Source organism: Rhineura floridana, chromosome 9, assembly GCF_030035675.1.
Source record: "Rhineura floridana isolate rRhiFlo1 chromosome 9, rRhiFlo1.hap2, whole genome shotgun sequence".
In the NCBI taxonomy this organism is placed as follows: Eukaryota; Metazoa; Chordata; class Lepidosauria; order Squamata; family Rhineuridae; genus Rhineura; species Rhineura floridana.
In genome coordinates, this window is record NC_084488.1 from 120,875,245 (window position 1) to 120,889,977 (window position 14,733).

Sequence of the window (14,733 nt, forward strand, 5' to 3'; positions counted from 1 at the left end):
TCCAGCCTGTTTCATTGCTCTTATTTTACTGGTGTGCCAAGGTGCAAACCAGGCTCTACAATGCTGGAGAGGGCAGTCAGGGACAAGGCAGTCAGGGACAACTGTGTCAAGAGCCTGAGGTGTCTTGTTGTTCCACAGCATGACAAGGGCTTCAACGGGGGTCACCTGCTCTATCTACTGGGGCAGACTACCATAATCCTCCACCACCCCTGCAGGGAAGGATTGCAGCCGTAAGTCTAAACTTCACCAGGAAGTGGTCAGACCATGCTAATGGGATGACATCCACACACATCCATCTCCAGACCTTCCTCCATCTGGAGTAAAAACCAAGTTGATGGTGTGCCCTGCCCTACGTGTTGGACTGGTGACAATCTGAGACAGCCCCATGGTTGTCACGGAGGCCATGAAGTCCTGAGCCAGAGCACTAGATGCAGCCTCAGAACATTCACTGAAGTCACCCAGGACTATCGTTCTGGGTTCCTCCAATACCACAGCTGAGACATCCACTGCCAGCTCAGTCAAGAAGCTGCTGGGCAGCAGGATGGATGGTACACTAGCAGCAATCCTTGTTTACTGTCTCCTTGGCCCAAAACCAAGTGCAGGCCCTCACAGCAAGCTCCAAAGGTAGTTTCCTGGTGACAGAGATGGAAGTTCTGTGGACCATAGCAACCCCTCCCCTCTGTTCCTCCAGCCTGTGCTGGAGTTGTACCAAGTATCCAGGTGGGCAAAACTGGGTGAGATCAACTCCTCCCAACTCACCCACCCAGGTCTCAGTAATGCACACCAAATCGGCACCGTCATCCATGGTGAGATCATAGATGAGTGTGGTTTTATTGTGTACCGATCTGGAATTAAGCAACAGTATACACAGGCCAGTGGGCACAGCATATGAGCAAAGAGGAACCCGTCCATGAGAAGAGTGGGAGCAAGAAACAAGGCTCAGACAGCTTATGCGATTCACTCCCACAAGAGGTAGTCAGGATGACCAATTCAGATGGCTTTAAAATGAGATTAAACAATGGCTACCGATCAGGTTGGCTGTATGCTATCTCCAGGATCAAAGGCAGTATGTCTTTGAAGCAGAGCTTGGAAAAGTTACTTTTTTGAACTACAACTCCCATCAGCCCAATCCAGTGGCCATGCTGGCTGGGACTGATGGGAGTTGTAGTTCAAAAAAGTAACTTTTCCAAGCTCTGCTTTGAAGGCCAACAGCTGGAAAACCACAGTGGGGAGAGGTGCTGTTGCGCGCATCTCCTGCTTGCGGACAGTTTTTGAATTTTTCTTCCCCATGGGACGCTTGAAAATTGCTGGTAGACTTGGCTGACCACTTAATAATTTTTGAGAGCCTGTTGTAGCAAGTAATGCAGTGTGCTAGTTGCTGTATGGTTTTTAATTGCATTTTTGTTGCCTCTTTCATTTCTTCTATTCCCTTACAGTTTGCATTCAGTGGCAAAACTATAAAATACAATGTAAGCAATAAAAGAAGCAATTAAAATGCAGTTAGAAACCAATATGAATATTTCATGCAGACATACCACAGACCACCTGGATGAAGCTCGTGGACCACTGGTGGTCCACAGGCTGCAGTTTGGGCTTCTGGTTGGCCACTAGGTGAACAGAATGCTGGACCTGATAGGCTTTTTGGTCTACTCCAGCGGGCTGTTCTTCAGTTTTTATGCCTCACAAATGACAACTTCATCAGAAGTACACTTCAGACAAATATCAAGAGGTGGTGGGAGTCTGGACAAGGAGTACAGCCAAGCCAGCTGCCATCTCCCACAGTGCTCAAAGCTGCAGGATAAACAAGTTGAAGGAAAACCAACTCTGATGCCACAAAATTAAATTAGATGGGGACAGAAAGGCTGGCTGGCTAAAGATGGCATCTCTTGCGCACATTACATGAGGCAGCAATTACGGTATGTGCGCAGCTCAGATTTATTTAGGAGTGACATACAGGTTTGTTTTTATATAGTTTTTAGGATATTTTACTGAATTGCATTCTTAAAATGGTTTTTATTTACATCCGCTTAGAAATCTTTATTACATTAAGCAGTATAGGTTTTTTTACAAATAACTGAGCAAGCAAGCAAGCCGAAGTCAGGTGCGGCAAGGCTGCCATGGCCTGCTTTTCACTGGCCTGGTTTCTGGTTAACCAAAAGAGCTCTAATGAGCCTGTTTGCCTTTCTCCACTGTAGGGAACTAGGCAGAAAAACAGGCCCAGAAGCCAGAACAGGAAGCTGCCTTATATTCAGTTGGACCATTGGTCCATCCAGCTCAGTATTGTCTACACTGACTGGCAGCAGCTCTTCAGATTTCCTGGTGAGGCGAGGGGCAGGACTTGAGACATTCTGCCTACAAAGCAGATGCTCTGTCACTGAGCTATGGCCCTTCCCCAAACCCTTGCAGAGAGTTGCCCTATGGCACAGCCCTCATCTGACAGGCTGCCTTTTTGCACCAACCCTACAGATGCTTTGGAGGCGAATCTGCATGCAAAGCAGAGCAGAAGCTAACTAACTAACTAACAAAATGGAACAGAAGCTAACTTTGGTCAAAAGAACTCTGGCTCATGTTTTAAGCAGGCCTGAATGCCTGTTTTAACAGCAGAAATGTCTCCCGTCTGCCTGGATCCAGCTGGAACGTGAGAAACAAATCTTGGCAAAGCTTTAGTCAAGCTGAGGTCATGCACCAGGGTGAAGAAGACAGAAGACTCATTAGCAGCTCTGGGTGACCTTCACGAGGCTCCTTGTGCCCAGATTAGGCATGGGAATAGGTCACTCCACCCCAAAATAATTAATTGAAAATAAAATAACACAACACACCTGTTTTTACAGGTGTCTGGCCCTGATTTGGCATTTACCAATGCAGAACTCAGTTTTAGTGAGGGGAAATGAGGTGAGAGCAAAGAGGAGAAATTGGAAGTGTAGTGAGATCAGAAAGAGTGGCTTGTCCTTTGCTTAATTTTATTTTTGCTTTGTGACAAGGTTCTTGCTCATGCCAAAGCCTTTGGAGCCCAGTTTGCCCTGTTCCTTTCTCTTTGAGAGAAGAAGGGATGTCTTGCTTCAAGCATCTGCCTCCTGTTTTAAAAGCTGTTCTTGGCTATTTTCTCTGAACAGTTTTGAACAGATGCAGTTTTTACAGATTTTTACATATAAAATCATTTTTAAAATTATTTTACTTTCGGGGAGGTTCCTTTGTGAGGCTCTGAATGCACCATTCTGGATACTTTTTCAGTCTTTCTCCACTTTTCCCACACAAGCCATAATCCCTCACTCCTCAATCTTCAGGTTAAACTGCTACAAGGTTGGAAATTTAGTAAGCTTTTAACGAGTTTGAACTAGTGAAAGTTTTGTTGCTGTTATGTGCCTCCAAGTCTACTACGACTTATGTCAACCCTATGAATCAGTGACCTCCAAGAGCATCTGTCATGAACCACCCTGTTCAGATCTTGTAAGTTCAGGTCTGTGGCTTCCTTTATGGAATCAATCCATCACTTGTTTGGCCTTCCTCTTTTTCTATTCCCTTCTGTTTTTCCCAGCATTATTGCCTTTTCTAGTGAATCATGTCTTCTCATTATGTGTCCGAAGTATGATAACCTCAGTTTCATCATTTTAGCTTCTAGTGATAGTTCTGGTTTAATTTGTTCTAACACCCAATTATTTGTCTTTTTTGCAGTCCATGGTATGCGCAAAGCTCTAGTCATAATTGCAACCTGTAGCCTTTTGGTTAATTATTTTTATTTGCTAATCTAATATTGTTTTCCATTTATAAATCTTTCTCTTACATTTCATTCACAAATTCTTTTGGTTCTTACATTTCAGATATTGACGAGTGTGTTTATTTTCATCATTTCTGTGCTTTGATTTAAAGAAACCTATGCCATTTGTTTTATTTCTGGTCTGGCTCTGGTTCCTTTCTGATTATCACCACTAGCTCACTGGAGCAAGTTCAACGGCATGAAATATTTTTGTGCATTTATGTGTGGCAATGTCAAAGCACAACAGACCATCCAATTTGCTTTCGGGGGCTGGGTGGGGATCTCTCTGTATATATACAAAAAAGAGGGCACAGGGTCTGTGCCACTTCATGAGGCAAAGTCAGAGACAGGCTCAGAACAGCAAGCCCCTGAAGCAGACGCCTTGCAGAGGAAGTTGGTTTCCTGTTGCCTTCATGTGCAGCCTCAGGTAGCCAATAGGGCACAGGCAATTCAGGTTACAGCAGCTGCTCCAGCGTGGAGCTCCATCTCTTCTTCACTGCAGAAGTGCTGCTGTGGACAGCTCCTGGTGGTTGCACAATTATCGCGGTGAAATCTTGAGAGTGTGACAAAATACGGGAGGATGAGCAAGTGAGCAAGCAAGACGTGGGGAAAAACCCCCTGCACAATGACATTTGCTATGAAAATAATAAAAAGAAGCCAAAAACATTGGAGGGATGTGTTATGTCTCGTGAATCAATTCACTGAGGCTGGCAAGCAGTTGGATCATGAGAACTCCTTTGCTGGATGGGAGAAAAGGCCCATATTCAACTAACTTGCACTAGTGGAAGCCAGCACAAGGATTTGCACTTGTGCAACAAGACTCCCCCCCCCATTTTCTCCCCTGGAGGGCCGCCGTGCCATCTCCAAATCTGCTCTGGAGGGTTGGAAGAACCCCCAGAACAGCATGTCGGGGAAGGAGAGGGGAGATTGTTCTGTTGGGCAAGCAGAAATGTTTGCGCTGATGGAACAATTTGCTTAGCACTTCATTGAATACAACTAAAAGTTTCATCTTGCATTGGCAACAGGTTGGATTAGATGGCCTTTGGGATTCCTTTAGAAGTATTCTACTCCCTTCTAGCTCTATGATTCTGTGGTCTAGTGTTCTGTCTCCAGCACGCTAGGAGTTGCCAACATGGTGGGTTCCAGATATTGCCAACATGGTGCCCTCCAGATGTTGGACTCCAGGTCCCATCATCTCTGACCATTGGCCATTCTGACTGGGGCTGATGGGAGTTGGAATCCAGCAACATCTGGAGGGCACCATGTCAGCTACTCCTGCCTTAGGATGTTCCCAGGCTAGGCATGCAAGCAATGGTCAACCCATTTGTCCTCCACATTAGTCAAATTAATTGGCTATGCCTGTCATTGGCTCTGGCTCCAGTACAAAACAATATAAAACAACAACTAAACAACACAAAATAACAGATCTTTACATCCAGCTGGAAAACACTGTCAAAACAAAAATGCCTTCAATTATTTCTGGAAAATACAGATAGTGAGCACCACAAGAATGCTGTTCTGCAGAACAGGGGCAGCCACTCTGAAAGCCCTGCTCTGAGTTACTGTGGAGAGGGCTTCTGATATTTTGGGGACTTGAACGAGAAATTCTTTTGGAGAACTCAGCAACCTACAGGGCATATAAGGGATAAGGTGATCTCTCAGGTAACCTGGTCTGGAGTTGTATAGGCTTTATATATTGTTCCAAATCCTTGGCCTGGTAGCAGTTTGGAATTATATATTTATTACATTTATACCCCGCCTTTCTTTCCATGCTAGAAACTCAAGGCGGCTTACAGATGGTTCCCAGGCGGTCTCCCATCCAGGCACTGACCAGACCTGACCCTGCTTAGCTTCAGCAGGGAGCTGGCCTCATGTTCCTTCAGACCATACCCTGAGACTGGGAACTGGAATTAGAGTCCTGCTGGATCAGAGCGCACACATACACACGTATGCGAAACAGATGCCTGCAGGACATAAAAGCAAAAGCTCTCTCCACAACACAGAGGGTTGTCCCACTAACAATCAGAAACCAGTTGTGATCAAAGCTTGTTCAGTTGCCTTGACTGCATGGCAGAGCTTGGGAGATGGGCAGCTGGCACATTGCCTCTTTGCCTAAATTGACACACATGCTGACAAGGGTCAAGGAGGTGTTTGCAGTCCCTCTGGGCAACTGCCTGTACATCCCCAAGATTGTGGGGTACAATGGTCCAAACAGGAGGCAGTTACATCGCATAAGAATAGAAGAGCCCAGTTGCTGGATCAAGCCAAAGGCCCATCTAGTCCAGCATCCTGTTCTCACAGTGGCCAACTAGATACCTATGAGGGCCATCAACGTCTGCAACCCCCTCACCAACTTCAGCTTCCCGGCCGCCGCTGCCATCGCAGGTACGCCGTGGCTCGCCCTCATCCAGCGGGGCGGTGGGTGCACCTTCTCCAAGAAGATCTATGTGGCCGCCAAGTGGGGAGCCGCCACCGCCGCCACCATTTACAACTACGGCAGCAGGATGGGGAATGACATCCAGGCCATGACCCACCCTGCTGCTGCGGGACTGGCTGCTGCTGGGGAAAGCTTACTCGTATTTTGCCACCAGAGAAGCTGATCAGAAGTTCAACTGAAGGTGTTGGGCTTGCAAGCATAGAAGGAAAGAGAGACAACCAACTCACAGCTTTGTTGGGGGCAACCTGAGATGTTTCTGCCACTCCAGGCGCCTGCACCAGAATGTATGTATTTTCACTGGAAGTTGTAACCGCTGTTTTTTTAAATAATGTTATTTGTTATTTAATGTCTGTAAATTGTATTGTTTTATTGATGTATTTCTATATTTGTGTTTTTCTTGTAAGCCGCCTTGAGGGCCTTTTGGCTATAAGGCGGGGTATGATGATGATGATGATGATGATGCCTCTGATAGCAGATATAGAATAATAGCCCTTGTGGCTAGTAGCCACTGATAGCCTTCTCTTCCATGAATTTGTCTAATCTTCTTTTAAAGCCATCCTACTTGGTGGCCATGACTACATCTTGTGGGAGTGAGTTCCATAGCTTAACTATGCACTAAGCAAAGAAGTCCTTTCTTTTGTCTGTCTTGAGTCTTTCAACATTCAGCTTCATTGGATGTCCACGAGTTCTAGTGTTATGAATGAGGGAGAAAAACCCTTCCCTTATCAATGAGCCTTGCACAGGAGAACATCCAGGCACAATGCATTGCATGGGTCAGACCCAAATCTGATCTCGACAGAGTTGCCTCGTGGCAGGGCCTCTGCTTTTACTGCAAGCCCACGGTGTCCTTTGTGGCAGGGGTGGCTCCCTCTGAAATCGAATGGCTACAGATTAAAAAATTATCGGAGCAAAGGCTGCCTACAGGAAGTGTCCTGATACCTCAGAGAGGAGATGGCTCTTCAATGGTGTGTGAACAATACCTTTTTAAGATCAACTCCACAACTGGATATATTGTTCTTGCACATTTCTACAGACAAGGTTTCCATCTCTGACTATTCCAATGTCAAACATTACGTCTTGCATAAATGGACCAGCACAGGGGCGGAGGTTCTGCTGCGGCCAAATGAGCAGGGATTTCCCCTCTGCCTTTGTGCCAGAGTTTCCTAGGAAATTGGGCTGTTTACTGCTAATTCTGGAATATATTGGCTAGATCTGTCTTCCTAAAAGCCAGCTGGGATTGCAGTTTCTAACAAAGTTGCCAAACAAATGTCTTTAATGGTGCTTTTATGCCAAAATGTATTCAGGTCAGAGGTGGATGTTTTGCTTTTATTGTTGTATGTAAATGCTGGCTGCATGCTCATTTTCTAACAGAGTCCATGTGGTATGCAGGCAACCTTTCACTTCAATAGCCAGAGGGTAAACATGCCAGAAAAAAGCCAGTCCTTCCGTCTTGTCCTCCAAAAACCACTTCAGACATTTCCATTTCTCTGTGGGCACAATTTTCCCACGAGCAGACCTTCCTGATACAAACAGGAGCACCCAATCTATATCCCCAACCCCTCAAGCAAGGGATGTAAGAAGCAATAGTTTTCCATTCCTCCCTGTATTCGTTGCCTGCAGCACTGTTTCCATTCTGCTGCAATTCATCTTCTGCCAAAAATGACTGTTATTCATCTCACCGTCTGCTGTGACAAATTTACATAACTTCATAAATTAATGTATGTCATTAATTACGTAAATTATGTTGTCACTATGTTATTTCACCTCATTCATTTCAATGCAAAGGAAACACAATGCAAATAGGAGGGGCGGGGAACACATAATCAATTACGTATCATTTGCAGGCTGAAAGGAATACTGATTGTATTTGCTGGACTAACCTCCATTCCAGACATGGGACAAATAAGCAAATATCAGCAATTTCTGCTCCTATTTCATCAGAATTCTCCAACATCCCTACCCCCCCCGATAACAATGAACCCACGCAGCACAGATTTTGCCTTCCAATGACTCCTCAGGGAGAACAGCAGTGTAGTACACCTCTGTGCAATGAAGAAGAAAAAGAAATCAAGCGAAGCAGTCCTAATACCAGTTCTGTTGAAGGACAGGTGGTAGTGGTGCTCTGCCAAAGACACTCTGCACATGCTCAAAGAAATTCAGAGGCAGGCAAAACCCCTCGATAAGATGTCATGGGGGTGTTTCCCAAGAAGCAGATTTCTGTTGCCAGGGTGAAATCCCATTGCCCAGGACTAAGACAAGCACCTGGGCACATAGATGGTGCCCAGAGAGTCATCTAGATGTCGCCAATATCACTGAAGATACTGGGGCGGCCCATGCAGTGTGGATCGTGCCCTCCCTGTTACTGACAGATCATCCATCAATGATAGCAGCAGCACGGAGGATGGGTTGATCCGCAGTAAGTTGGTCTGTGGCTGCCGCGAGGGCGCTTAAAGGGAGAGATCTGTGTCATAGTAAGGCTTTGTGGGGTTAGTCACTCCAAGTACTTCGGGGTGCTCAGATGTACACCACAATGGTGAAGGAGCCTTAAAAATTGTGACCCTAAAGAAACCTACAGTAAGATTCCCTTTTAGTCCAGGCCTTCACCATCAGCGCAACAACACATCAGAAAAAGGCAGCATCTGCTGGCATTGGGAGAGACAACACAAGGTCTTAATTTGGGAGCATCTTCTCAACCCAGCACAGGCACGGAGGGCTTGCACGTGTGTCGTTTTCTGTCAGCATGGGGGACCCAGAGGTACATACAACTAGTTTAAGGTGTTTTTCCCTGTCCTGAAGAGCTGGGTACATGATCACTGCCAAATACAATATTCACATTTGGAATCCAGATGCTGTTTCTTCCTTATTTGTATTCCAGTTAATTTACAGAACAAGCTTTGTGGGGGGGGGGTTAAAGAAAAATATTAAAGAAGTGAACTCAAGATTAATATGCCTTCCACCTTAAACAGCTGTCTCAACTCCTATGCACAAGAAGCACAATTAAAAACAGCTGTCACAGCCCTGTTTAGCAATTAATGGAACATCTACCATGCGCTGGTACACACACTGGCAAGTGTCACATGGGGTTAGGTGCATACACCATGACTGCTTTGTGGCATGCTATCTGCACTTGACACAATGCAAATACAAGTCAATGTGTGGCATCAAAAAACATGACTCAACTACGGATATGCCAAAAAAAAAAAACTTGAGAAATTTTGAGGGCCTTTCAGCTTCCCTTTGTGTGCTTTGCTGGAGAAAAAGACCGCCCCCCCCAAAATAATTCACTTAGAATTTAGAACCTTCCTCTTTCAACAAGCCTTTTAAGTTGAGACCTATCCCAATCTGCGTCTGTGCTGGAATTGCTTTTTAATATGTTCTTAAACCTTTAAAAAAATGTTTTTAATCTTAGAAGATGTTTTGAAAGCTTTTTTTAACAAACATTTTTAAAGATGTTTTGTTTTAATGTGTTTTAAAATTCATTTTCATGACGTTTTAAAGTTTTTAGTGCTTTTGTTTGCTGCCCTGGGCTCCTGCTGGCAGGAAGGGCAGGATATAAATCAAATAATAAATAAATAAATTTTGCAGTAGGTGGATTTGCAGTGTCAACTCTGGCCTCTACCAGCCAGCACTTGAGTTCCTAAAATACCCAGGACAGATGCTCAGACATACTTTGCAGGATCACACCGGACAATTCAGAACATCACAACAAACACCCCCTGACTCCATACAGGCCACTTCCCCTTGCTGATTATCTTGAGTCACTTGCAGGTTACTGTGTTCCTGCCTGGAACCGCAAATGACAAGATCATTTACCCTAGGAGGGCAAAGAGGTAACTCAAGAGTCCATGAGCTTGGCAGGCATTACTGACTCTTCCAGAAACCCTAGCCTCTGTCTCAACCTGTGAACATGTAGGGCTGCATACGCACCATATGTATAAACCACATGGCTTCCCCCAAAGAATCCTGGAAAATGTAGTTTGTTAGGAGTGCAACTGTAGCTATGTGAAGGGTAAATTACAGTTCCCAAGATTCTTTGGAGGAAGCCATGTGATTTAAATGTATGGAGTGTATAAGGATGGAAGAGAAATTCAATTCAGTTTGCATTGCAAGCCGAATCTATCAAATTGCACTTTCCGAAACAATATGAGAATGGAAACATAGCCATCCTTTGATATTCTCAGTTATCTGAATTTTGCAGCACAGTTCTCCAACCAAAGAATGTTTACATAAATGCATAGATTAGGGGGAAGTGTGCCTAAAGATGAATGTATTAGTGAAAACATACAAAAGTGCATTATATCATGAGATATTGCTTGCAAAAATGTGTACATCCATCAAAACTGCATACAAAAATGTGTTTATTAGAAGAAAAAATCATGCTAAAATGTTGAAGACTTTTCATGAGGATTTTTTAAAACAAAATTCACAAGCTGCTACAGGAATGTGGAGAACTGGATTTTAAGATTAGGAAAATGAGAAACTGAGAGAACCTTCCATCCCTAAGTGTGGACAGCCAGTATACTCACCAGAGGTTGAAGCAAGTTCAAGAGTTGGCAAGCCAGGATAAACGGGTGGGCTAATGGGCAATGGACCCCCTCCTTCTTAATGATAGGCTCTGGGCAATCATTGGGGAGTAGGGAGGAAGAAGGCACTCTGTCCATGCACCTTCTTTTTTATTGATGACTTTCATTAGTTTGTTATTGGGCGAGAGCCAGTGTGGTGTAGTGGTTGGCAGCCTTTCCCAACCAGTGTGCCTCCAGATGTTGTTGGACCACAACTCCCATCTTTCCTGACCATTGGCAATGCTGGCAGAGGCTGATGGGAGTTGTGGTCCAACAACATCTGGAGGCACACTGGTTGGGAAAGGCTGGGTTAAGGTGTTGGACTACGACCGGGGAGACCAGGGTTCGAATTCCCACACAGCCATGAAGCTCACTGGGTGACCTTGGGCCAGTCACTGCCTCTCAGCCTCAGAAGAAGGCAATGGTAAACCCCCTCTGAATACCGCTTACCATGGAAGCCCTATTCTTAGGGACGCTATAAGTCAGGACCGACTTGAAGGGAGTCCATTTCCATTATGAGAGCCAGTGTGGCATAGTGGTTAGAGTGCTGGACTACGACCTGGGAGACCAGGGTTCGAATACCCACCCAGCCATGAAACTCACTGGGTGACCTTGGGCCAGTCTCTGCCTCTCAGCCTCAGAGGAAGGCAATGGTAAACCACCTCTGAATACCGCTTACCATGGAAGCCCTATTCTTAGGGACGCTATAAGTCAGGACCGACTTGAAGGGAGTCCATTTCCATTATGAGAGCCAGTGTGGCATAGTGGTTAGAGTGCTGGACTACGACCTGGGAGACCAGGGTTCGAATACCCACCCAGCCATGAAACTCACTGGGTGACCTTGGGCCAGTCTCTGCCTCTCAGCCTCAGAGGAAGGCAATGGTAAACCACCTCTTACCGCTTACCATGAAAACCCTATTCATAGGGTCGGCATAAGTCAGAATCGACTTGAAGGCAGTCCATTTCCATTTTTTTCGTATCTTATCTTTAGTTTTGGCATTTTATAGCCACTATCATTCATTTCAGCTTGTTAGGGACAACAACAGGACGTTCTTTGCAATCTTCCAGTGGTGCAGAGACAGTTAATATTTCTCTTCTGTAGGTCTTTATTAAATGTTCCACTGTCCCCACAGTCTGTTTTAATTACCTGAGATCTCTTCCTTATGCTTTATTTACAAGTATCCACAATATCTAATCTCCCCTCTAAAATATTTAAACGAAAATCTTATATCACCCAACTCCTTTATCATTTAAATGGTAAATGATACCACTTACCATGAAAGCCCTATTCATAGGGTTGCCATAAGTCGGAATCAACTTGAAGGCAGTCCATTTCCATTTTTTGTTATTGGGTACCAAGAACTGGTTTTCTGGATTTGGAACCACAGCTATGTGATTATCTCCACCATGAGAGCCATCAAGCTCCCTCTCTTCCCAGTTTTGGGGAAATGCAGAACATTTTTCTCTGAAGATTCCATAAGGTGCTTTTTAAAGAACTGATTTCTTCTGTTTCAATCTACCAACACGTTTTATTCTATTTAAAAGTTATTTCTACACCACTTAATGATTTAATAAATAATAATAATTTAATAATTGCATAATTTTATATACCTCTGGCATGCCAACCACCCTGCTTAAACAACTTCTTTCTAAACTAAAAAGCCCCAAATGCGGTAGAGGCTGGCAGCTCTGTGTCAGTGGGACAGGGGAATCCATTCTAGGTTTCAGTCCATACTTCCAAGGTGTTGCTCCTTGGACAGCTCCTTGAAGTTCAGACTAAAACCTGGAGCGGATTCCACTGCCCCACTGACATGGAGCCACCAGCTGCTACTGCCCAAATGTTATAACCCACTGGCAGAGCTTGGAAAAGTTACTTTTTTAAACTACAACTCCCATCAGCCCCAGCAGCATGACCACTGGATTGGGCTGATGGGAGTTGTAGTTCAAAAAAGTAACTTTTCCAAGCTCTGCCCACTGGCTCCTAAACTGTGTTATATAGACTGAACTTCATTCAGGCGCCCTACACCACGTCTGTGAATTTGTGGTAGAAGATAGGAGGCAGCACATCCATCACATTAAATACTCATATTGATTCTTAATTGTATTTTATTGCTTCTTTTATTGCTTATATATTGTTTCACAATTTGAATTCTACAGCATGCAAACCACAAAGTACAATCTGTAAGAAAGAAAAGAAGCAATGAAAACACAATTAAAACTGATACAGCATCTAGCACGGCACATTATAACTGCTAAAACAGGCAGAAAAATCATGTTCTGCCAAGACCCTCAACAATTCTCAAGTGGTGTGTGGGAGGGGGGAGTTTGGGAACCACTATTGTAACCTATCCACATGGGGAAACTTTTCCGCCCCCTTGATCATTTTGGTTGCCTTTTCCTGCTCCCTTCTGTCCCCTCTCTCAAGGCTGCTCACAGGCAGACCTTAAAAAGGACTAGACTTGTACAAGTTGGTCTTGGAACTTCCCAAAGCACACAATTGGAGACCCCATAGCTATTTCCACTCAATCACACCCCAGAATCATGGATCTGGCCCAAAGCTGAACCTGCCACTTATCTGGGAGCCCTTTCTACACATTCTGACCCCACGGCAAATCCTCAGGGTTGGAGCCACGTCCCTGGGTGAAGTAGCCACAGGGAATGAATCCCATTCAACTGGCAGGAGAATGCCACAGAACTGGATCTACAAGAGCCAAGTGAAACAAGAGCCTGTTGCCTCCAGCCTTGCCTTTTGTATCAATCCTTTTTTTTCCCCAACACTTAATAATCTCTGGAGCCTCTCTGATGCCCTTCTAACTTTTCACAGGTTGTTAGTCAACAGAACATCATGTTTCCAGCCAAAACGATACCTCCCTGTGCCTTTTCAGTGGCTGCCCCTAGGCTCTGGAACTCCCTCCCTAGGGAGGCAAGAATGGCCTCCTCTGTGCAGTCCTTCCGCCGACAGCTAAAGACTTTTTTCTTCCGGCAGGCCTTTGGAACTGAAGGCTTTAAGGGTAGTGACTGAAGAGGGTGCTGTATGTTATTGTTTTACTTGTATGCTCTTAAACTGGGTTGCAGTATTTTAAGTATGTCTAATTGGTTTTAACATCTTAATAGTTTAATTCTGTTTTAATGCTGATTTTATATGTTTATATGTTTTATATGTTGATATGTTCTTAATGACATGTATTTACTTTTATCTGGAAGCCGCCTTGAGTTCCAGTTTGGAAAAAGGGCGGGGTATAAATAATAATAATAATAATAATAATAATAATAATAATAATAATAATAATAATAATTAAGCAGCATCTACTTTCTGTAAGAGGGACTCAAAGTACACAATACTTCCTGGCATGACAGTCAGGCAAAGATGCTTCCAGTTCTATCCCAACAACATTGCGGGTGCTTGTATTTAAGAGCTCTAATGCTGGAAACCGCAACGGGGTTACATACCAACTGGGGCTCAAGTTCTCTCCTGTGCTTAGTTTACATTTAAAGGTGGATGGACCAAAGTTGCATTTCTGAAACAATATGCAGAGTGAAACGCAGCCCTCCTTTGAAATACACACTTTGCCGAACTTTGCAGTGCAGTTGTGCATCCAAGTAATGCACAAAAATGCATATAGTCGGGTAAAGTGTGCCTAAAAATGCATATATTAGTGGGGGGGATCATAAAATGAATATATTAAGGAAAGCTGCTTTGCAAAAATGTGCAAAAATGAGGCAAAATTGCATATACAAACATATACAGTAGGTGAAATTCACTCACAAAAGCCAGATGAATTTTTCATGAGGTCTTTTTTTTTTAATTGCAAAGTGTTGTAGAAATGTAGAGAACTGAACTTAAGACTGGAAAAACTGTGAGGAACTGGCTAAGTTTATCTTTACAGGTGACACATTACCTTTCTAATTTCAGTATATTATTCCAGTTTTCCTATCTAATAAAACAAAAAGGCCTTTGTATTAACAGTCTTCAAATGAAA

The 14,733-nt window shown here is 44.2% G+C and overlaps 1 protein-coding gene across 1 annotated transcript in view; it reads left to right on the forward strand.

Moving 5' to 3' along the window:
* Positions 1–6,072: 6,072 nt before the first annotated feature.
* Positions 6,073–14,733, forward strand: part of LOC133363690 (uncharacterized) — a 117,352-nt gene continuing 108,691 nt past the window's right edge. The window contains exon 1 of the mRNA XM_061582956.1: positions 6,073–6,330. Coding sequence (XP_061438940.1) covers positions 6,073–6,330 — 258 coding nt within the window. The remainder of the gene's footprint in view (positions 6,331–14,733) is intronic.